Below are 23,188 nucleotides of genomic sequence, written 5' to 3' on the forward strand. Positions count from 1 at the left end.
AGGATGTTAAACTTGTAAATCAATGGACATTCTAAAAAGATTTGCAGCCAACAAAAACTGAAACATCAATGAAGGGTTGATGATTAAACAATACTTCAACTTCAATAGCCAGTCTTGTTCAATCAATATAGCCAGACATTAAAATTTGAGATCTGTGTGTGCTCATTTATAATAATGTGATTCCTAAATAAATACAATGACCTTCCATTTCATTGAAATTCCAATGCAGGGATCAGTGTTACATTTCTTCTAGCATTGATCCATATAACCATTGATTTGTTATATCCAAGTACATGATAGTATTGTTATACATTATTATTTTATGATCATCATTTAATAGTTTAATGATACTTTGTGATGAAGCAAGTTATAAAGCTATGTAGATATGAATATGGCAAATTATATAAACATTTGAAAGTTTGATAATGAGATTATCCCCATATGTATTATAGCTGTATTTTTTTTCTATTTCAGCTTATAGATCTTCATGTGTACATAGTCCCACCAGAGATTTGGAGAGAGAGATATAACAACTTGTTAAATCAGAATGTTACAGAGACAATCTCAGCGGGAATCATAAGGTTAGTATCAAAGGTCAATGTCATAGGTCAAAGGTCATGGTCAAAAGTCATTCCTAGTGACACAAGACAGTGACATGATTTATAGTTTTTCCTCGATAGTTTACCTTTGGGGTGGTACAGATTTAAAAATAAAAATTTAAATAGATCTTGAAAGCTGCATTAATGTGCTAAATTTGGTAAACAGCGTGTGCTATATATGTGCATGTACTGGGTATCAGGTCAGGTACTTGGAACACATGTACTTTTATCAACTTCTTGTGGATTGAGCTCTTCTGTCAGTCGATATTTTAATGAATGACCAAAGATGTCTGAAAATATCTTGACACAAATAATTTTTCTCAAGTGCTTAAATTTTGAATGGGAAGATTTAGAACAAATATTTCTGTTTTCCATCTTTTTCTTAGTGGATACATGAAGGCGCTTTTGTTGCCAAAAATTATTACAGAAATAGATGTTCAATGAATTGAATTTTTTACCAGATTGTCAGATTGACTTGCTTGTACATTAACTAATACCTATTATATGTGCATGTACAAATACATATATATGATAATTACGTATATAACTCCACTTTGACAGGGTACACCCAGAGCGTTTTGTGTACGATCTCCGCAATGAGTTGGAGCAGCAGGTGGGAGAGGATATGCTCCCTCGAGACTACGTGTTCCTTAAAAGTGTGGGTCGCAGTATAACCAGGGTGAGTGTTGTTCCTTGGGGGAAATCTAATGTTTCAGTTTATTTTTCTCTGAATCGTTAAAAAATTACAAGATCCCAGTAGGACTGATATCCAAATGGTACAAATTCATGGAAATTTAATGGCCTGTGTCAGGAAAAGTGCACACCGAAGTTACGTAAACTTGTGATAGTAAAAAAGTGCATGCCGCTGCTACGACAATTAAACACTAAAGCCATATAAGACTCCAAACATGCTTTTAGATATATTCCTCTCCTGGTTTATTTGAGGAGGACTATTGATACTTTATTGTATAGATAATGGTATTCATAGACCTCACATGTGAAAGAAATTTCCCAACTGCACAGTTATGACATTTAAAGTGCAAGTGAAAAGGATGTTTTTAGTGTTATGTTGTTTGTTTTGGGTTCTAGCAGACAAAAATCTGTTCTTTGAACTGTGTCTCATTCAAAGCCTTAGCATTGTTAACTTGTTCTGGGGGAATTTAAATACTTGCCGACAATTAAACTTAGAAATGGCTTCTTTATGGAGAATATGTTAATTTTATAGGTAAATTGTTTAAACACTACATATAAAAGTTCCAGTTTGATCTCTACAGGTAATAACAATTCTTATTCTTTAATGCCCAGCCACCAATTAAAATCTGTTGATTCCTGATTTCTGTCCTTTGAGAAAATCATGAACCGCAAATGCTCTCAAGTTGAAGGATATATATTGTGGTACATATACGACTCAAGCCATGCAAATATGTTACCATTTAATAGACGGAGTATATAGAGGTATAGATATCAATCAAATTAAGGTGCTCAAGCCAATTAAATTACATGAGCTTCTCCAGCAATGAAACAAGCCATTGTTCACTCCAGAAGTTGAAGTTTACCTCAAGTGGATCGCATTATGTCTAAACAATGGATGTCATCCACCAAACACTCAGCGCCATCTGCTTGTTGTACCAGGCACATATTTTTTATATAGTAACACCCCCTTGATGTGACGGACACGGGTCCCATAGGGTGTAGAATCGTATTGTGTTGTTTATATTGCCTATAACGGCAATTGTTACTCAAGATTCCTTCCCTGGGTTTTGGAAGCACTAGAGGGGATCAGCATTTAAGGCCAACCTTCTTCTTCTCAAGTTTTTTTTTAATTTGTGGAATTCAATAGAGGTCTATTATTTAGTCTTTATTTTCCTGAACTTAAATGATAATTGGCTTAATACTGGATAGGGTGATGTTAAGTTTAAACCTTTAAAAGAAACATAATTTTATTTCTGTACAGTTTTGTTTGTAAAATATGCACATATGTTATTCACAGCAACACCAAATAAATCAGTTGTTTTAAGTCTTTTAAAGAGGCGAAGATAAACTTTTCTCAGATGTGGGCTATTTCTGTATTAAGAATTTGTGCTTCCAAGTAAAGGGGTGTGTATGTGAAGATAATGATGTTGTTTTCCTGAAATAATGTTTCTTGATATCCTGTTTGATTTTATACAAATCTTGAGCAAAGTTTGGAACAGATATTATTGTTTACTTTACAGAAGAATCTAGATAGGGATATAAAATTGTAGATTTCTGCTTCGGTTTTTCAAGGGCTTATCAACAGGGGACTGTTCAATGCATACATAAACTTGTTCATTTGCACAAGGGTCATTCACTCAAATGGGGTGTTCAGTGTTTATTCAACTCTCAAGCACCGGCCCAAAACACATCAGAGCTTTATTTAGGCTTCCACTGCTTTCAGAACGGCAAGAAAATTTCAATTTGTTAGCTGTCAGGCAAATTTAAGATCATTTCTTTGAAGTTCCGAAAAAATATATGTAGTTTGATATTGAATTCTGTTCAGCTTTGTTCAAATGTTTCAAACTCATCGAATTTCAGATATTTTTCCCAGTCTGATTTAATGATTTTGTGTCACAAAGTAGGAAAGCAGATTAAGGGAACAGAAATGGTTTTATTTGCACAGGTGGAATGAAATCCGCACCAATAAGATCTACAATTGTCTTAGTCCACCCACATTTGCTGCTGGTTCTCGCTTTCATGTCGCAATGCATCCCATGAACCCCTGTAATGGAATTTATATATAAAAGCTGACCTATCAAACAGCGCAGATCATTTATCTCTTTTGAAATCTTAAGACAAGCTCTTATTGCCAGAGATCTAACCAAGCTCACTGTCACTTTGATTATTGAGTGGAATTCTTGGAGAACTAAAGGTGCATATGTATAAATGTTTTTTGGTTTTTTTTGTACCATAATTAAATTAAATTGCTTAGGATTGCTAGAAAAGCATACGGTCAAATTTTTCTTCATTTGAAGAACCTATTAATTGACCTTCTGAATAGGTCTTATGGTATGAAACATCTTATTACAATTGTGATTGATTATATACACTGCACACAAGTATGCTATCTGCATGTAAAAAAAAACACCATGAAATTTTATTACTGTAAAAAAATTCAAATTGTTAACTAACAGTCTCCTGAGATCAAATTGTTAACTAACTAACAGTTTTCTGAGATCAAATTGTTAACTATATATATATGATATACACTGCACACAACAAATATGTTATCTGTGAAAAAAAAGCATAAAATATTATTACTGTAAAGAAAATTCAAATTGTTAACTAACAGTCTCCTGAGATCAAATTGTTAACTAACAGTTTACTGAGCTCGAGATCGAGATCATTAGGGAGTATAGTTACTCAAAAAAATTCTTCAAACATTCCATTGAATGTAAACAGTTGAATAGAAACTGTCTTTGCCCCTACAAGCGTGGCAATTGGCAATTTCAGATATAAATTATATAGCTGTGTTCCAATTCAAGTTGGATTGCCTCTGAAATTGACTCAACCCTGCAAATTAAGAAACGGTACATATATAATCAAGGTGGATGCACACACTTAGTCCAAATATTCTAAAAATCGCTTAGAATATCGAGTTGCCCATTTAAGTCATGCTTGTAGTTTGTAAGTAAATAGCGTATGGATCTCCGACAGCTAGTCTTTATCTTTTGTCCTGAAATCCTCAATATTTATCTTCTAAGCTTGGGATATGAATAAGTGTTATTAAATCGATAATTAAATGTCTAGTCACAACCTATTTTATCTAATAAGCAGTAGTAGGTTATCCTGCCAGCTCAGAGGACAAAACGATACTGATAATTACAGTCATTCAGTCAAAAATCTTAATATTCGGAAATGATATAAAATAAAATAAAATGCTGAACTTGTGGAAAAAAGGTTTTGGGATTGGTTATATTCATATTTGTAGGCCATGATTTTCCAAACCCAGTATAATTTTTATGTATGCACAAAATTCTAATAATGCCCTCAAAGATTACGACATGATAACTTTTGGCTTGTTGTTTAAATAGACATACCATTGTTATCAAATGCAAAAGGAGAGCATGAATTTGCAGGCATTCATTGAGGTTAAATAAATATCCACCACTCTCTGCTGTTCAAATAAGGATAGGAAGAAAAAATTAAAAAGGAAAAAGGAAAAATGATCAAGATAGATAGCATTAATAATATGGTAGTGTAACAGCCTTTGAATGGAAAATATTCATTATATTGTCAGTTTAGACTGTCAAAACTAATGAGATAGTGTAAAGAAAGGCAAGTAAAATAGCTAGACTGGTTTCTTTGTATGCAGATTGTTTCAAAAGGTTTTGATTTTTTTACCATTTTTGAAAGAAGAACTGTGACACTAACTTTCTTACGATCTTCTTGCCCCATGCCTGTTAAACAATTGGAACAACTGCTAGGTATTGACAACATCAGTCTTGTCAGTAGTGAACAAAAACAGACAGGTTTTTACTAATTGCATGGATACCTCTCTTGTGTTCTGAGCCCATGCACATGCACCCACCCCCTTATACAGTCAATAACTATCCCACAGGAAAGCTAGAGGAACGAGTTTCAGTCTATTAAATTTAAAAGATAAAACTGACTTTTATGTTTTATTTCACAGCCGTAAAGGCATGCAAGGTTTGATAAATCAATTCGGGTGAAAGATTTAAGGTTAGAATAGAATTTCTATGCGAAAACTTGCTGCAATGCAGTGAAGCCTATAATGTGTTGAAATTTAATTTTGACCCTATCAGTGCATTTAAATGTGATGTAAGAGGACATTAATGTGTGCTATATTAAACTTTTGAAACCTTTTTAGAACTTTGTAAGAGAAACCATTTCTTTTCTGCCTAAAGCCTTCTTACTCTTGTAAGGGAGCATTATTTAGATACATGTTATTTATAAACAAGGACCATTCTTGGCAGAGTTTCCTAGGTGTATTACAAATAAAGTTCCAAACTCTGCCAGTAATGGGGTCTGGTTTGCATAATCTTCAAGTTCAATTCAAAACAGTTTGCGTATCGGAGCCAAATATGTCTTTCACTGGTTCAACAGTAATGACATAACAGTTTACTGAAATCTGACACTTTTTCAATAAAGTTTTGTAAATGACTACAATTTCACTACCCCCCAAAAAAATTGAAAAAAAAAAACCCAAAAAATTTTGAAGCTTAGTTATCCCAGATGACAAGATAGACCCTTGTGTCTTTTTCCAAACAAGACGTACGTCCAATACAGGTTTTTTTCTTTCAAAGAAGTGTGACGTCATTGGGGATTTGTTTGTTGAGTTTGGCAGAATGAGTTGATTCCTGATCGCATACAATGTGTCACGTCTATCAAACAGAAGTGAACTACTAAGAAAGGGATCTTGAATTAATTGGTGCTCTGTGTGACACAGTCAATATTGAATTGCTTTGGCCTATGTAACCTGGCTCACTGATATATATATATATACCCCATCATTCTGTTTTGTCATCTTAAAAATATAGGGTAATAAGCCTGTTATCATAATTTATGGCCTAGCTATAATTTAAAAATTAGATTAATAGATGTATTATGAAAATATTGATGGATTTTTTGATTTACAAGTTTGCAAATTTGACTTTTGTTTTGTAGTTATTTTGATACATACGGTATTTTAAAAGTTTGTAATTGTGAATTAATGTTATGGTATATAAAATGCTAATATTTTTGTGTTTTTTGCTGTTTTTCAGTTAAAACAAAAACAAGAATACCAGTTAAAAGCAAAGCATTTTATCCCTCCTCAGGTAAGAATGATCAAGGTGGAATATATATATTGTACATTGATCTATCTAAAAACTGTTGTTCAAGAAATTATGTACATACAAATGTATTTTATTGTACAATTCCTTCAAATTTATATTTTGTTATGGTGGTGTTTTGTTTTTTGGTTCTTAAACTAGTGTATCTGAAGAAATAAAAAATAATATGTTTATTACATGTACCTCAAACTTAAGCATTAATATCTCACAATGACATGGGTTGTTACATGGAGTGGAAAGAAATTTTATTGCAATATCAAAACATTGAGTATAGGACCCATCATGGTCCAAGTACCGGTATCTTTTTTTGGGGGAGGGGGGGGGGGGGGGGGTGTTGGTCTGCCCTGTCTCTTGATCTGTTCGATAAAACTAATAAGTAACTTAATTCATAATCACAGCAACATTACCTAAGGAATTTCATCTTTTGAATCTGTTTTGAATCAATATTCTACTGCTCACCATTCATCAGTTCAATAAAACAGGTAGTGCTCGTCGGAACTCTTATTTGCTGTTATTCAATTAATTAACGAGCAAATAGAATATCAATATAGTGCAGTGAATATATTTTGAACTATGAGCTATATATAGCTATAAGTTAATGTTCGAGGCTTTTCTTTGAGTGTCAATGTTTGTTGAAAATTAGTTGAAATTGATTTTGGCACCTGAGATTAGTTTTGTGTTTTAAATGTCCTCGCCTACAGGTGCATTATGTAACGGGTATATATTGGTGCAATGAGTGCAACAGGAGTAGGAAGATGTCTTTTTTAATAAATCCCACAAAGCCTTGAACACCAATTAATATTATTATGAGAGCTGGCGGAAACAAATTCGAATGAAACCTAACATCAATAATTTAAAAAACAAGACAAAGAATATCCCTTAAAATATATTACATAGTAAATACCTGTACTCTTCAAAGATGTATTGACATGAAAAAAAACAATTCTTTCATTCTTTATGTAATTTTTTTTCCTGTTTGTTGAAAAAAGGCAATAGTTATAAATACAATTGGTTGTCAATGGCATGGTCATGGTACTGAAATCAAAGGGATATATATATAGATACAGTTCATTTGGAACCAATACCTTGGTTGTGAAAAGGAATCAAGGATTATTATTTAAAAAATGAAAAATAAACTTGATTTTCAAGTGTTATGAATGCATGACCTTTAAAATACAAATGGCATACCAGAATCATATTGGAGAGGTTCAAAAACTCTTCCCAAAAATAAACAGAACAAGTTGTGCCTGCATATCTATAAATATAGGGTTGGCATTCAAGAAACTTAATTTAGAATAGAGAACTTCATGTATATTATTGATGATGAGGATTAACAGGGATAAAGTTGTGACATTTGTCGTGTGACCACACAGGGTCTGCAATATGTGTGTAACATTACAAATCTTACTTGATAGATTTTCAATAATCTTGTAAGTTCTAAATTAACCTTAGTCCAACATGTTTGAAGGCAAAAGTCTGGGGGGAAGAAAAGATGTTTAAAGGAATAAAGGTTTAATTTAAGGTATTTCGGGGGGATGTTAATGTATAATTTCCTGATAGATTGTAATAAATTAGGTGAATATACCAACAGTGTAATGTGCAAATTACTTGACAACAGGAAAGGGAGATGGATCCATTTTGCTTTTTGTTTTGTTTAAATGTCTTATTGCATTTCTACCTCTAATGAAAACAATCTGTTAAGTGTTCTATTCCCTTATTGAGGATGTAACAGAACATTGATTTACAAATTGCAGCGTTTCTCGCATTCAGTTTATGAGAGCTTGACACGCAATGATGTTACTGTTTCTAAGCATGTTGGTCTTTCCTTTTAGCGTAATGCAATAAATTAACAGAAAACGGGTATCAAATGTTTTAATCAAGACATTCAATTACTAGTGTATTTTTTATATGGTTCCATAACGAATGGAACACTAGACAGTAGGTTTTTGTTATTGCACAAGGGATAAACAAGTACATTAACAATGAATCTCTGATAAACCTACAGGTTTAATGATATAATGGTGATGTTACGCTAGGTAATAATACATTACTGCAAGATTGTTAGAAGAAAGATCCTTTTTCCTACCCTGAATCAGCTCAATCCTTCCTTTTTCATTAAAATTTTAAATATATATAAATTTATATACTGTAAATTCCTTATATTACGCGAGTACTTAATTCCGCGATCCCGCTAGTTTGTATCAAATCGCGAGAATATGAAATTGTGAACGTGGAACTTTCTCCTTATTTCTTATAGTTCTGAACTCTCAGATAATAATGGTGAGATTATAAAATCCGCGAAGGGTGCTTCCTGCGATTTTACGCGGATATTAATTCCTTGTGTTTAATTAGGAATCTACAGTATATATAATATAGTATCATGATTTAAACGATTGTACATGTATTTAATTTGTATCTATATAACAGTAGTACTACGATGTCATGTCTTGGGGTTATTTTTAGAGATGATTTTACTATTGAATCCTTAGATCATATATTTTTTAGGCCTACCGTATATTATACCCAAGGGTTGCATTTATTTTTGAATCTATGTATGTGTTTAGGTCTGTGCCCCAGAGTTGATTCAAACTTTGAATCTATTTAGTTTGCCTTGGGTATGTTTTTAGGTCTACACCCATAGTAGTATGTTTTTAGGTTAGGCCTAATGCCCCAAAGTCAATCTATAGTAGCAATCTACATGAATGTTGTACATGACCTGTATGTTTTTTAGACCTATGCGTAAGAATACTAGTTGTATTTGTGTTGATAATTTATTATTACATGACTGCATGTTAATAGACCTGCACTCTAGAGTGGATTTTATTTTGATAGTTAAATGCTTCAGAGTATATTGTATTTTTGAATCTATGTGCTACGTTTTATGTTTTTTAGGTTTATGATCCAGAGTTAGTTGTATTTTTTAACCTACAATACTACCGGTTCATGTATATTTTCAATTTGTAGGCATAAGTACGAAAGACGAATAGGGCCACTTAAAAAAATATTTTTATCTCGTAATTACGAGAAAAGATCTCGTTATTACGAGTTAATTATCTCGTTATTACGAGAAAAGATCTCGTTATTACGAGTTAATTATCTCGTTATTACGAGAAAAGATCTCGTAATTACAAGAAAAGATCTCGTTATTACGAGTTAGTTATCTCGTTATTACGAGTTAATTATCTCGTAATTACGAGAAAAGATCTCGTAATTACGAGAAAAGATCTCGTTATTATGAGTTAATTATCTCGTAATTACGAGAAAAGATCTCGTTATTACAAGAAAAGATCTCGTAATTACGAGAAAAGATCTCGTTATTACGAGAAAAGATCTCGTTATTACGAGTTAATTATCTCGTAATTACGAGAAAAGATCTAGTTTTGAAATGGCGCGTTTCATTATTCTATTCTTTTTATATAAAGTGTATGAACTACTGCAATGTCTATTAATATACACTTACTTAGCATGATCATCGTTTAAAACGCATAATTTGATATAAAATCGGAGCAAGCAGTTTTAAAGAAATTTCAGAAGAATTAGCAAAGCAAATTGATTAAAAAATTCATTGAACTGTATGTCAATAATTAAGAAGGATACGTGTTATTTTTTTCAGACTCCAAAATGTTTATATAAAATCAATTATTTTCAATATACATGTAGGTTGTGTATGAACATATAAAACACAAATTCGGGTAAATCCTGTGTATCCATATCCATGACTGAAACTATATAGTCATTAAAGTTATCTGTAACTAATAAAACTGTGTTTTTACGACTATAGGACTACCTGGTATTTACTTCGGAGTGGAATTATAATATATATAAGTTGAATAGAAAAATTACATAAAGTTCTTTCCTTTTATTAATACCAGATAAAATGTCGAAACCAATCATTTTGATATGTAGAAATTAATGAATAATGATCGTTGTTATTTTTAAATATTGATCAAAATTGAATCAACGTTTCTGTAATGAAAAAGATAGACTTAAAGTGTGATCCAGTCGAATTCTTTTTCAGAAACGCACCATTTTATATAGATCTTTTCTCGTAATAACGAGATCTTTTCTCGTAATCACGAGAAAATTAACTCGTAATAACGAGAAAATTATCTCGTAATAACGAGATCTTTTCTCGTAATAACGAGAAAATTATCTCGTAATAACGAGATAACTAACTCGTAATAACGAGATCTTTTCTCGTAATATCGAGATAATTAACTCGTAATAACGAGATCTTTTCTCGTAATTACGAGATAAAAATATTCGGCTTTCGTACATAAGCCCCTGATTTAAACTTATTTTTTAGTTCATAGTACATACTTTATATAGTTCATAGTACATACTTTATATAATATGTTATTAAGCTATGCCCTAAAGTTAGTTGTTTTCTAGATCTTGGTTCTATAATACTACCTCTAATTTAGGTATATTCCCCAGAGTTTGTTGTTTTCTTGATTCTATAGTAATACCTGTTTTTGTAGGCCTATGCCCCAGAGTTGTATTTATTGGAGATCAGTCCAGACGACCAGGGAAGTAGCAGGACTTCAACCCGGCCGCATTCTCCATTTTCTCAAAACCACGAAAGTAAGAAAACACTGTGTTCTATTAAACATACCTAACAATACTTTTAAATGATTTGATTTTTATTTAAAATATAAATTGAAATTAACTTATGTATTTTATTTTTGAAAAATTGTATTATATAGCATTATAAAAAAAATTGTGATTTGCCATTAACATTTTACATATTAATACTGACTAAATGTTTGCTGCTGATAATTTTGTTTATTAGAAATGATTTTTATTTACATTAGAATTAATTCCACATGTTATAAATTTTGATCATTATGACTTATGACTGATTTTGATTGCTCAACCTCACACGAACACTGCATGTGCATTCCTATTTGCCCCCCTTCCTCCTGGGTACGGGTTTTTTAAAGAGGTGTGTCTGCTGGTAAATTATGTAATATGTGTGCTAGATTTATATAACTTTTATGTACACAGAGTGTTTTAGAGGGTAGATGGTACAAGGAACCTTAAGATTAGCTGATGTAGTTGTGTGGCAAGTCTTAAAATTCTAAAAACAAATTTAAAATTATTTCTCATTAACCCTTACAATTTAATATAAAATTTGATAGTGACTAAGTTAAGAGTCATTTCATATTAATAATTTAGTCTATTTTGGGGCAGATGCTTTTACAAAACAATTCTTATTGTTATAATTTATTCATCAATTTGATTTTATGTGTGGAAATTTACATTTTCAATTTTGTGGGATGTATATTGAAGTGGATTGGATACCAATGCTAGTGTGTTTCAAAAATCCCTGTAATGATCAAGTTGTACACATTTGGCTCAATCTTTAAAACTATCAATGTGGAGAATGACTATGAAGACTTCCTTTAAAACCTTTTTATACCCTATTTTCTTACATTGAAAACAAATCCCACTTTTTATATTTGTGTAAATTTCCATACCTTTAGTACATTTCTTTTTTTTTTTTGAATATCTCCATTTTATTTTTTTTTAAAATTGTTGACATTTTGATTGTACATTTTCATCACCATGGCGATGCCTGTGGAAAGTTCTAGCCATTAGAGCTATGTGTCTTGTAAGTAACTATGCATCTTCATCTCTATGGTGCATGGAAATCACTGGAAACTCTCTATCTTTTTAAATTCATTGGCGGTGATGGTTGTCAAGGGGAATTTTTTTTTCGGTGGCTCTAAGCATGGAGTAATGTTCTTAATTAATTAATGTAATCAGATTTCTTTTAAAAACTTCAGTTTTTCATATTTTAATTAAAGGATACGTTTTTTGCATTTTCTTTTTTTTTTCTTATTAGAGTTTAGAATTCAATTCACTCTGTAGAATTACACAGTAAAATTCATGACTAATGTGGTATGGGTTATGATCACCTTAAAAAATGCATCCTCATGCAGACTATTACGAATCAAACCTTTTTCCTCGAAATTGAAAAGATATGAAAATTCTAAACGGTACATTATTTGAAATAAAAAAATGGGATATGGCTTTATATGTGGTGATTTTTTTTTTTACCATTGATTAGAGTATGGATTGCAGTTGTACAAAAAATATTTCAGTAATCCTCGAAAAACAAAAATGTGTGGTTTGTAAAAGGATCTGCCAGTTTTAATTCGAGCAACTTATTTAATGTAGCATTATAGGCGTGCAGTTTCATTGGATCATGTTAACTCAATCCTAATGGAATTTCCATGTAAATTTTACAAAAATCAATGGATATTAACTTGATTGAATTCACAGTATCTCTTTCCAAATTAACTAATTTGAATAATTACTTCTAATGTACATAGTTGTTGGAGTAAAAGCTGTTGGGAGATGGGGGGGGGGGGGGGGGTTGGCTACGATCTCTTCAATCTGTTATTCATTTAATTCAGGTATATTGCTGGTCCATTTCAAAATTTTTGTTTAAAAATCCCACTGAAATTTGAAACATTAATAATATTTGAAAATGTGTGAGCATAAATTGATCAGGGATAAACATGATATTTTAAAAAATTTATGCTTTAATTTAATGGGCCTTTAATTTACTCATCACATATTAACAAATTGTCTCTAAGGAACAATTAAGGATATGAGTTTACTCATACTTTCATCACTTAGTTATATGTGCACAGTTTGTATAAATAATTCAAAAACTGAAATTCATTATTTTTAGTCTTGCACAAAATTCCGCTGTGTTTCACCCAGTATGTGAGATATATATTTCTTGAAAAATTAATGGTATTGGATTTCTAAAAATATTTCGCATTTCTAGACATCCAAGTACCGTAATCTTCCCACTTTATACATATAGCAGCTGATCTGGCTTTCAGCTAAAGTGAATATATTACCAGATATTCATATCAAATTTTTATGTAAATTATTAAATCTAGAAATTACCCAAGTGAAAAAAGTTGGCAAGAAAAAAGATTCGACAAAAGTTCTCCCAAAGATTCAAGAAATGAAACTAAAGCCAAGAAAAGATGGGGTCCCAGAAGCGAAACGTAAAGTCCATATCTCAAGAAATATATATTATACATGTCGCTTACAACTTTGTCAACCATTGCAATGTGCACATGCTATTTGTTTGCTCTTAATTATTAATTTGTTTTAACACCACACCTTAATTATTAATATATAATTTGTTTCTGTTTAAAAGTAATTTTCAATGTGTATAACACAATTTCAAAAACTTGTTGTAATTCATACCGATCCACATTAAAAAAGATGTATCTCCAAGGTGATTACAAGGCCACCGACCTTGATCATAATGTATTGAGCTTTCAGTGTATAGTATAGATTAAACATTTTTTTTTCATAATTTCTATTTACTGAGATTGATTTTTTTTCTCTCTCTCTTCACTGGTACCCCATTGTCTTGCAGATACATTTTTTTGATGTGGAATATCTATAAACATAAGTTTTTGTTGGTTTTCTTTGTTATCTTTGGAGCACATCAGAAGCCTTTGAAACCATAATTTGATACTAGGTTCAATGCTTTATACAATGCTAATTACAAGATTTAACTTTGAAATTCGATAGCAAACGGTTTGGAAAATGGGTGGATTTTATTTTTTTTTCAAGAATTTGTCAACTCCTTTATTGTACTTTAGATGATATTTGTTGTGAAAGGTTTTGAATTATTAAAAAGATTTTATCGAAGTCAATTATAGTAATTTTATATCTTTTGCTAACGAACCAAATCAAAAGTCTGGGCTGATGTACTCTAATGATTATTCTGCCAGTCTGTGAACTTTTTGCACTGTAGATGTTATATCTGTGTTTTTTTTTCTCTCTGTCTCTTGTAAACAGGTGAAGATGAACGTCGCTCGGGCAACAAATCTAAACATAGGCATAATGACTCATCCCCATATCGCTACTCCCCCCTCCCCAAAATTAAGTCGGGACACAGTCCCACGCACAACAGGGGTGAATACAATCACAATGGCGACATAAGAACAGAAAATGGTCGGTTATCAGACTCCTGGGGCTCCAATAGAGACAAACGCACCCCACCCCCTCCCCAAAATGTGCCAAGAACCCCTCAACACCCCAAGGCCTCTAGGGATCAGACCCCTCGTGAACACACTTCTCGGGGGGAGTCCCATAGGGCTCCTCCTCCTAGGTCTTCCCCTACTCCAACAGATCACAGGAAGCGGGCTGACCAGAGCCGGGAACCAGTTTCAGGGACCTACACTAACCACACCAACGAAGATTCAGGGATTAACGTCAACTCTCCGGAGGACCACTTCGATGCACTAGACAGGTGAGAAACAAAAATAATTGCTTCCTTGTCCAAGATATCGGTCATTTTAGTAAAAAGATTTTGGATTCTGGTTATAAAAGTAGCAACAAACTGCTTTATAGCATTAAGTACATGCATACATTCATATTCGCTGAAGTATGGAAAATTACCTGTTTAAAAAAAATATTTGACAAATTTTTGTCACTAAATTTTCTAGATTTTGCAATGAAAACATTTAGTAAATAAAGAAATCATCTACCGGTAATTTTGTTGAATAGCAACACTTTCATTGAATTATTTGATTTTATCAGAGTTTATTAACAAGAGCTTTAAAATTTATTGTTTATTAAAAATGCAGAAGGAAACATGATGAGGATAGAAATAATGACCTCAACCAACGTCTTCATCCTGACAACGAAGATGACCACCACAGGAATGGTGATATTAGTGATGATGAGTGGGAGCGAAGACGTCGAGAGGAAGAGGAGAGAAGGCGGAGAGAAAGCGAAGAACGCAGAATGAAAGAGGATGAGGATCGGAGAAAAGAAGAGGAAGAACGGCGTCGTCTGGAGGAAGAGAGAGAGAGGATATCAAAGCAACAGTTAACAGGTTCAGATGAGGTGAGAAAAGGGAATATTTTGATCTTTAGTGATTGAGGAAAATTTAAGTCATATCAAATGGCCATTAAGTGATGCATATTGCTCCATTTTTATTGAAATTGTAAATGTCCCTCATGCAAGGAGTGGCAAAAATTAAATCTAAATTTAAAAAACTGGCATGTTGTCTACCTCGCCATCCGTTTGTACCCATTGTAATTAGGTATTGTTAGTGGCAGATAAAATCGAAGGAAAGGAAGCGCCAAGATTAACGTTATGAAGGCGACTTCCCAATAATCAATTTGAAATTCCAACATCAATTCAATAGCAAGATACCTAAAGTTCACTGATATGTGAGGTTTGCACTGCAATCACGGAGTCAAGTTTTTCAATAAAAAAAAAAAGTTCACTATCCCAAACGATAACTCCTTGATGTGTCATATATTAATGGGTAATCTAGCTATTGATTTCATCGTTGAGATTTTCTCCTAGTGGTTTGATTGTCCATCGGTTGAGAAATAATTGGGATAACTATGTCATTTGCAGGATTTTTTGTCGTAATTAGGGTTATGTTGTCAGCATGACATCGAATGATACCTTTGAATTGGCAGGAATGACAGGCAAATTTTTCTCAACAGTTTGGCATTCAAGTTTGTGGATTTCAATTAATGATAAAGTAATACATGTGAACTGAAAATTTGAAAAAAAGAGTTTTTTGGGTTTTTTAATTTTTTTACCAAAGTGATTTCATGTTAAATTAAAGTCTTTTTATCCCAAGGATAAGGTCCACTTGAGGACGTTTTTTATCAATTAATGTAACAGGATATTCTTCATTAAATTGCTTTTTGACAAACGTCTATTTAAATATACAGCCCTTAAACATAGTCAAGTAATTATTTTGAACCAACATTAATTTTTTTTTTCTTTTTTGAAATCAAGATTAGTTTTACTTAAAGAATACATTCATTCATTAATATAGATACTTTATACTTTTCTATAAGACCAATTCTGAAAAACCAATGATATCTCAAGGCCATTCCAGTTTAAATTGGTTGAAAAAAAAAATCTTTTGTCTAAGGTTAGGCAGTAGAAAAGCTCATGTAGTTAGTTCAGTCTGACTTAGTTTGCAAAGTTTGAACCTGCTCATTGTCTGAAATCTCGAATTCAGCTGGCAATAGAACAGAGTAGTATCTGTACAATCAAGTCTAAAATTTCAATATCACAGGAGGACTCGTTAAGTCCGGAAAACACACCAACCCCTAGCAATGAAGGGCCCAGAATGCCTGCACCGGTAAAACAAAACATTTGCATGCGAGAGTTTGATGTGGAAAATTTAATAATGATTAGTTTTTTTGTAAATAATTTTCTGTATGTATGTCTGTCTGTATGTAATGTTGACTTGTGTCAAATCTTAAAATTGTGATTAGAGTTGTTGATTTTACCTTAAGCTTTGTGGAATATTAAACTTGAGATTTGTATTATGTTTTGAATGGAAATTACATGTTCAGGATCTGGTTTTGGGTGGTGGCTGGTAATGATCAATATATATTTTTTTCTTTCTCTGATACTAATTTAGGCACGACAATACCAAGAGAATCCATCGTCTGCTTTCACTGACAATTCATTGAATTTTCACAAAGGGGGAAATCGGAACCAAGCAAATCAAAATTTTGCTGGCTATGAAGAGCAAAATCCTCGTTACAAAAATAGTGGAGAGCAAAATTCTCATTACAAGAACGGTACAGAGCAAAATTCTCAGTACGGGTACAAAGATAGTACTGAGCAAAACTCTCAGTACCGATACAAAGATAGTACTGAGCAAAACTCTCAGTACGGGTACAAAGATAGTACTGAGCAAAATTCTCAGTACAGTTCTGAATCAGTTTACTCTCAAGAATCTAGAATGAAAGTTCCCCTTCAAGACTCGGCTTACCCTCAAGGATCTAGAATGAAAGTCCCTATGAAGTCTAATGAGGGCCCAGTTAATCCACATAATAGGGGATCTAACGATAGATCTAGAGCCCCCCAAGAATCTGAAAATTCAATGAATAACGTCAGTGAGAGACTTAAAGTTCCAGAAATGGTAATTCAGGAAACTTCTTATTGCATGCCCATAGATGTTCATGCTTTATATTGTAGCATTCTATGCTGTTTCTAACATGCTGACAGCATTTTTATTCATATAATATTAAGAGAAGAATGACTTTTTTTTATATAACTGCATGAAATTGTACAGATAATACATGTATCTTCAAGTTGGTTCTTGTGTGAGATGTTTATTCAGATGCAGAGGTTTTTCATTTCATTGTATGACATTCACTATGCCCCAATATGTAATGCTTGCAATATCCTGCTTTAGGCCACCAGGAATCAAACAGAAGATACACCTCTTTCACTATATGATGAACCTTACGTTAATGACACTCAAAATCAAGGAAACAAGTCCATTTTAAAAGACTCCAATGTAGTGGTCCAAATCAATGATGAAATTCATGGTAAACTGACCCCAAGGGTCATAGTTCATGTCAACAGTGGCTCAAGCAATAGAACAGTGGAAGAGGAGAGTTACCGTAGAAACCGGCTAAAGGTTGGAGACACTGGCTACAACAGTGACTGGGATAGCAGAAGTTACCGTAGTGATGGGTACCTCTCTGATGCCAGTGTTCAAAGAAACAGACCTCCAGTTAACGATAAGACTTTTGTTTCTTCCGACGAACAGTCTAGAGCTCAAAGCAAAACTGACAGGCAGTCTGTTGCTAACAGAACTGATAATGCAAATCAGAATGGTTCTCTGAAAAAGGATGATACCTTTGATGAATACGGAAGCAGAAATGGAAGACCATCGGCTGAAAGAAGCAGAAGTCGAAAGGAAGTCTCCTGGTCAGATGGTCAAAAACAGAATGATAAAAATGGCACATCTTCTAAAGATAAAGTAGGAATCTCTGACCAAAACAAGGATGACCAGAAGGCCCCTCCTACAATAGTAACTCAACCAGCAAGTTCGGAAGCTAGTCAGAGGCCTCCTAAAGACAACCCTGTCCATGGGACAGATCTGCCCCTGAATTCTGTCACTGAAGAAGTTCACAGTGGATCTAGTCAACCAAATCACAGATTGACTGGGTCGGCCTCTCTTGATGCCAGGAGCAAGGTCGGCACCGAGTCCTCTTTTGAGAAATCTGAAGCTGATACGATGATTTCTAATGTCAACAGCGGGTATCAAGGAGATGTCAGTGACATTGGGCCTGATGAAAAAACAGAATATCGCAAGAAAAATTTAAAGGTTTAATGGATGAATGAGCACTGACCTTCCTCCAAAAAAAATCGATTTATTTTGACTAATACAGCACATATATGGAACACTTTGTTGGATCAGTTTGCAATTTGATTTCTTTTGTTTAACTCTTAATATTGACTTTGACTTATATGAACATTCCATTTATCACTTTGATTAGTATTTCATATTTAAATCATGTATTATTACACTTGAGTGCATGTATTAAACCTTCCCTCTAGACTAAGATTGTATAAAAACCTAAGGTTTTTTTTATCATATCACAGTTAACCATGTGATTTAGAATTTTATTCACCAACATTAAATCTTGTGTGTGGGTTGTTACAAAGTCACTGCAGCTACAGTGAGCACGTGATGATTTTAATGCTCATTTAATTCAGAGAACCCTAACTATAACAGATGAATAATGTGCACATTCATAATGAAATAGTGTGATACTTGCATATTTTTATTTTCTTTGTGATGTCATATAGATAAAACATTTATAAAAGTGTTAATCCAATTATACATATCAATTTGTCGTTCAAAATTTGTTAAACAAGAAATCATAGCTAAAAAATAATTCTACCCTAGCTGTTATAGATTTTGCTCTTTAAAGTTTCATTACTGCTGCATTAATTATTCAAAGGATTAATATCCAGATTAATTTATTGCTAATTTTTTTGTTTGTTTCTTTTTTACAGGACCTCAACAGATTCCCTTCCCCACCTCCTCTACAAATGGACTCGAATCAGGGTCAAGAAACCGAGTCATCAAAGCAAAACAAAAAGGCAGAAAGTAGGTCACCTTGTTGAATGCCAACAAAATGTTAGAAGTCTACCGAACTTAGTTTCAGAGATTGTAGAATGTGATAATGTTGTATACTTATTTGTAGAAGCTGTGACCAAGCCCCCTTTTTCTAAACAAGAGACAAAACAAGAAATAAGTGAGAAATCGATGGTTTGGGGCAATGGGGAATATGGTTTAGTGTTTTAGTGCCTCAGGCAAAACACTATGCACAAAAAAATTGACTTCAACCTAAAAATATTCGGTGAAAGCTTTTGTAAGACACTAATCCAGATATATTTGTCATTTTCCCCCCATCAAATCAATTTGCTCAAAGATCTAAGTTTTCTGTCTGATTAGCCCTTGTTTACCGGTAATAAGAAATATAAATCAAGCTCCTTAAACTAATGAAAACCTGCTGACATATAAATGGATGCAGTAAATTTCTTTCTAAACTCCTCTTGTTTGAATCTTCTTAGATATGGAATTTGTTATCTCTCAGAAACTCTACTATTTGTTCATCTAGTAGCCTTTCAAACCGACACAGTTCTTTTCTGTGGTTTGATATGTAGAGTTGAAGATATGAATTCAAAGTTTCAAGTAGTATCAAATAGAATTTTGTCTTTCTCTGAATGCATGGTTTTGAAATTAGACATACATTTAGCATCATTAGATTTTAAAATTAATATATTCCTTCTCTTGAAAGTTTCATTTACCGGTATAGAATTGTGAAATTTTGGCACAATAACACTGCATGTGGACATGGGTTTTCTTATTTGGTGTCCAATTTTGCATGCCTCATGCTATGGTGAGATCTTGCACACATTAAATAAAACTTTTTATTTTACAGGAGCAGAAATTTTTTTTCTTTGAAAATTTCCTTTGATCAGTATGTTTTGTTGTGATCTACTTGCAGAAGAGCGGCTAATGAAAGAATTAGAAGCAGCTCGCGAAGCCAGGAGGGCTGTAGAAAAACAAAGAGAAGAGCTCGTGAAAAAGGCCAAGTTGATGCAAACAAAAACACAGAACAGAAGGAACCATGGTAAGTTTGACAGAAGTCACTTTTGACTGGAACTGTTTTTGTGGGTTTTGCTGCTTTGTAATCCCTGTGTCAATTTACCAAAATCTTGATTTAAAAGGGGATCATGAGAAACCCTTAATCCCAAAGTTTGCATTGAGGTCTTTGATTTTTTTTCTCCTCATATTTTGTGAATGTCAGCTCTGAGTTCAATCAAGTGATATTTTGATCCTGTTTCATGCAATATGAGTGGGATAACTGATATCTTTTAATTGTTACACTTTCAGCTGATGTTTTAGTTTTGGTTTTGGGAGTTGTCATGGAGACAGTAAACGAATATCTTATTGTCAACATCTGCTGCCACAGAATTAGCTACTGACATATTTTTGTGTGTGCAATATGTTTTTGGTCTGTTTTTTGAAGGGAAGAACTTTGTTTGCATTCTGGAAAATTAACAAGTGGTATGTTGCTAAGGACAAGGTTTTTGTGCAGAGTGCTCTGAAGAGTTTTAATATTGAGTTAACAGAAATCCAATATCTTTTACACCCAGCCATAATAACTATAGATCACAGTACATTTTCACTTGTTGGTTCAGGAAAATATTAACAGTTCTATTTTAAAAAAAAAGAAGAGGAGAAATCTATGAAAATAAGAAAAGTGGTTTACTTGGACATGTTCAAAGAGATGGTCTAATCAATAGCCATTAGGACTGTATGAGAGGGCAAAGTTTTACAACAAAGTTAGATTTTTAATTCAGCTAGCCTATAATTTAAAGTGGTGTGCTGTGTATACAAAGTTCTGGCATGCAATGAAAATGAGACAGATTTATGTTTCAGTCTTCAATGAAGGTTTATGGTACCCTGGTGATTGTACTTATAAATTGTACATATATAAAATGATGTCATATACCCTATACTAACGAGTATTCTTAAGAACACTTGTTTGTAATTTGGTGTGTCTAAGAGGCAGAGTAGAGAGATCTGGGTTGTTTTCATTTACCTGTAAAAATTCAGGCATTATTCACCGAATTTCTTTTTGGCAGCGTAGGCTAAATCACAAAGTCATACCGTACTTAAAAAGTTTGTTGTCATAAAACACGGGACCATCTTTATTAAAACTCTGACACATGCTTTTTATTTTATTCAATGTAGATTTTATTGTGGTACAGATGAACATAAACTTTTAATATCTTTATTTATAATTCGTAACTATTTTTTTTTCTCTCCCTATGACTTGCAGACATGATGAATGTTTTTGATGGTAAGGTTATAAATACATCTGCTGCATGGCAATAATGTTAATATTAATGATGCAGATAATGAAGATAATGCAGACACTAAAAACTTCTCATATTGTACACTATTACATTACTAATGTCTCTCACAATTGTACTGCTATGTCAATCCAACCATATTCCAAGTTTGGTTTTAAAATAAAACCCTGACAATTGTAATATGATCATTAATTCACAACAAAACCACTGTGTGCCTGAAATATGAGAAGTTGTCACTATAAACAGACAAACTAGAGCCATATTCCTTCTTCAATTATTTATCTCAAAGTTTAGTTTTAATTTTTTTTTTTTTTCATTTTATTTCAATGGCTGCTTTTGGAGTGTTTAAATTTTCTTTTATATTTGGGAAATGTAAATGATTCTGTAGCATGTAATAAAGATAGCTTCCTGATCTCTTAATTTCTTTTTTAAGTTATTAGTTGTTGTTGAAAGTAAAACCTTTCAAGAGTACTGAAATTTCTGTTTGTTTTTCTCTAGCTTGTTTTGCGTGTATGATATATGAGTATATGAGATGAATTTTAAATGATACAGAAGTAGCGCATGTTATATATTACGATTTTAAACATTAATGCTAATTGTTATTGGACAGGAACTGTAATTTCACCTGTCACATATGAGGGAGTAACTAGGTACAGTTAATCAATTTTTACCATTAGGGAAATTTGAATTTGATGAAGTTTCAATTTTAAGCCAAGCAAGTTGGTTTAAATTAAGTGCATTCCATCACTTTTGAAGTTTGTTTACTAATAGACAACTGCAGAAACTCATGAATAAATGATTTTTTTATGGCAGCTAGAACCAAATAGCAATAAAGAATATAGATTTTGTTTGAATTCCGGGTGTCCATTACAGATATTAGAGATACAGGGGTTTTAAAGCTATGTGGGATCTGCTAGGTTCAAACCTTCATTCTCCCTGTAACCCTAATCCTCAGTCAATATTGCCGGTCTGCCTACATCAGACAAATTTTAACTACTGAATTCTAATCTGAAATACAAACATTCAGCTAATTAAAAAATGTCTTTTCTTTGTGCATGCCACGCATGTGAGTGTGTATGGTATAGTTTTGAAAATTTAAAATGCTTGTTTTTTAAAGTTAAAAGAACATGCTAAAGAATCAATAATATAGGACTTCAACCTACATTTTCTGGTATATCCAAATGGAATCTTTGGTCTGCATTTTATATACTAGAGTTACAACTGCTTTTGAACAGAATGTGCACAATGTATTAGGGGCTACCTCTAAATCCTCCCCATTACATGGTATATAATGTAAATTGCTTTCGGTGAACCAATGGTAAAGGTCTCTAAACACTCTAGCAACACAGAATTAACTTTTTTGTTTGCAAGAGATTATAAAGTGCACTGAGGGGTAGATGAATCAGAGGAACAAATGCCTCAATGGCAGAACAGTTTGACAGTTTACAAATTGTATCATTTAGTTTCCCAAATAAAGAACCCCGAAAAAGCCTCTATAATCCATCGGCCTTGAAATGAAGGAAATATCACTACATCTTGAATCCTGATATTAGTAACACAATG

General features: G+C 32.8%; 1 protein-coding gene across 14 annotated transcripts in view; it reads left to right on the top strand.

Moving 5' to 3' along the window:
- The window catches only part of LOC105333671 (spermatogenesis-associated protein 1), a 40,765-nt gene that overhangs the window by 11,490 nt on the left and 6,087 nt on the right, over positions 1–23,188 (top strand). For 3 of the 14 annotated variants that reach the window (XM_066067578.1, XM_066067573.1, XM_066067575.1), the window contains exons 2-13: positions 475–581; positions 1,161–1,278; positions 6,341–6,394; positions 10,891–10,993; positions 13,330–13,440; positions 14,249–14,702; positions 15,040–15,301; positions 17,637–18,557; positions 19,253–19,346; positions 19,444–19,494; positions 20,251–20,376; positions 21,592–21,612. In XM_066067578.1, the coding sequence (XP_065923650.1) occupies positions 475–581; positions 1,161–1,278; positions 6,341–6,394; positions 10,891–10,993; positions 13,330–13,440; positions 14,249–14,702; positions 15,040–15,301; positions 17,637–18,557; positions 19,253–19,346; positions 19,444–19,494; positions 20,251–20,376; positions 21,592–21,612 (2,422 nt within the window). Of the gene's footprint in view, positions 1–474; positions 582–1,160; positions 1,279–6,340; positions 6,395–10,890; positions 10,994–13,329; positions 13,441–14,248; positions 14,703–15,039; positions 15,302–16,502; positions 16,569–16,853; positions 17,361–17,636; positions 18,558–19,252; positions 19,347–19,443; positions 19,495–20,250; positions 20,377–21,591; positions 21,613–23,188 lie in introns of all 14 variants that reach the window. The other 11 variants (XM_034456401.2, XM_034456405.2, XM_034456404.2 and 8 more) reach the window with 11 other exon arrangements.

This window comes from Magallana gigas, chromosome 7, assembly GCF_963853765.1.
Source record: "Magallana gigas chromosome 7, xbMagGiga1.1, whole genome shotgun sequence".
In the NCBI taxonomy this organism is placed as follows: domain Eukaryota; kingdom Metazoa; phylum Mollusca; class Bivalvia; order Ostreida; family Ostreidae; genus Magallana; species Magallana gigas.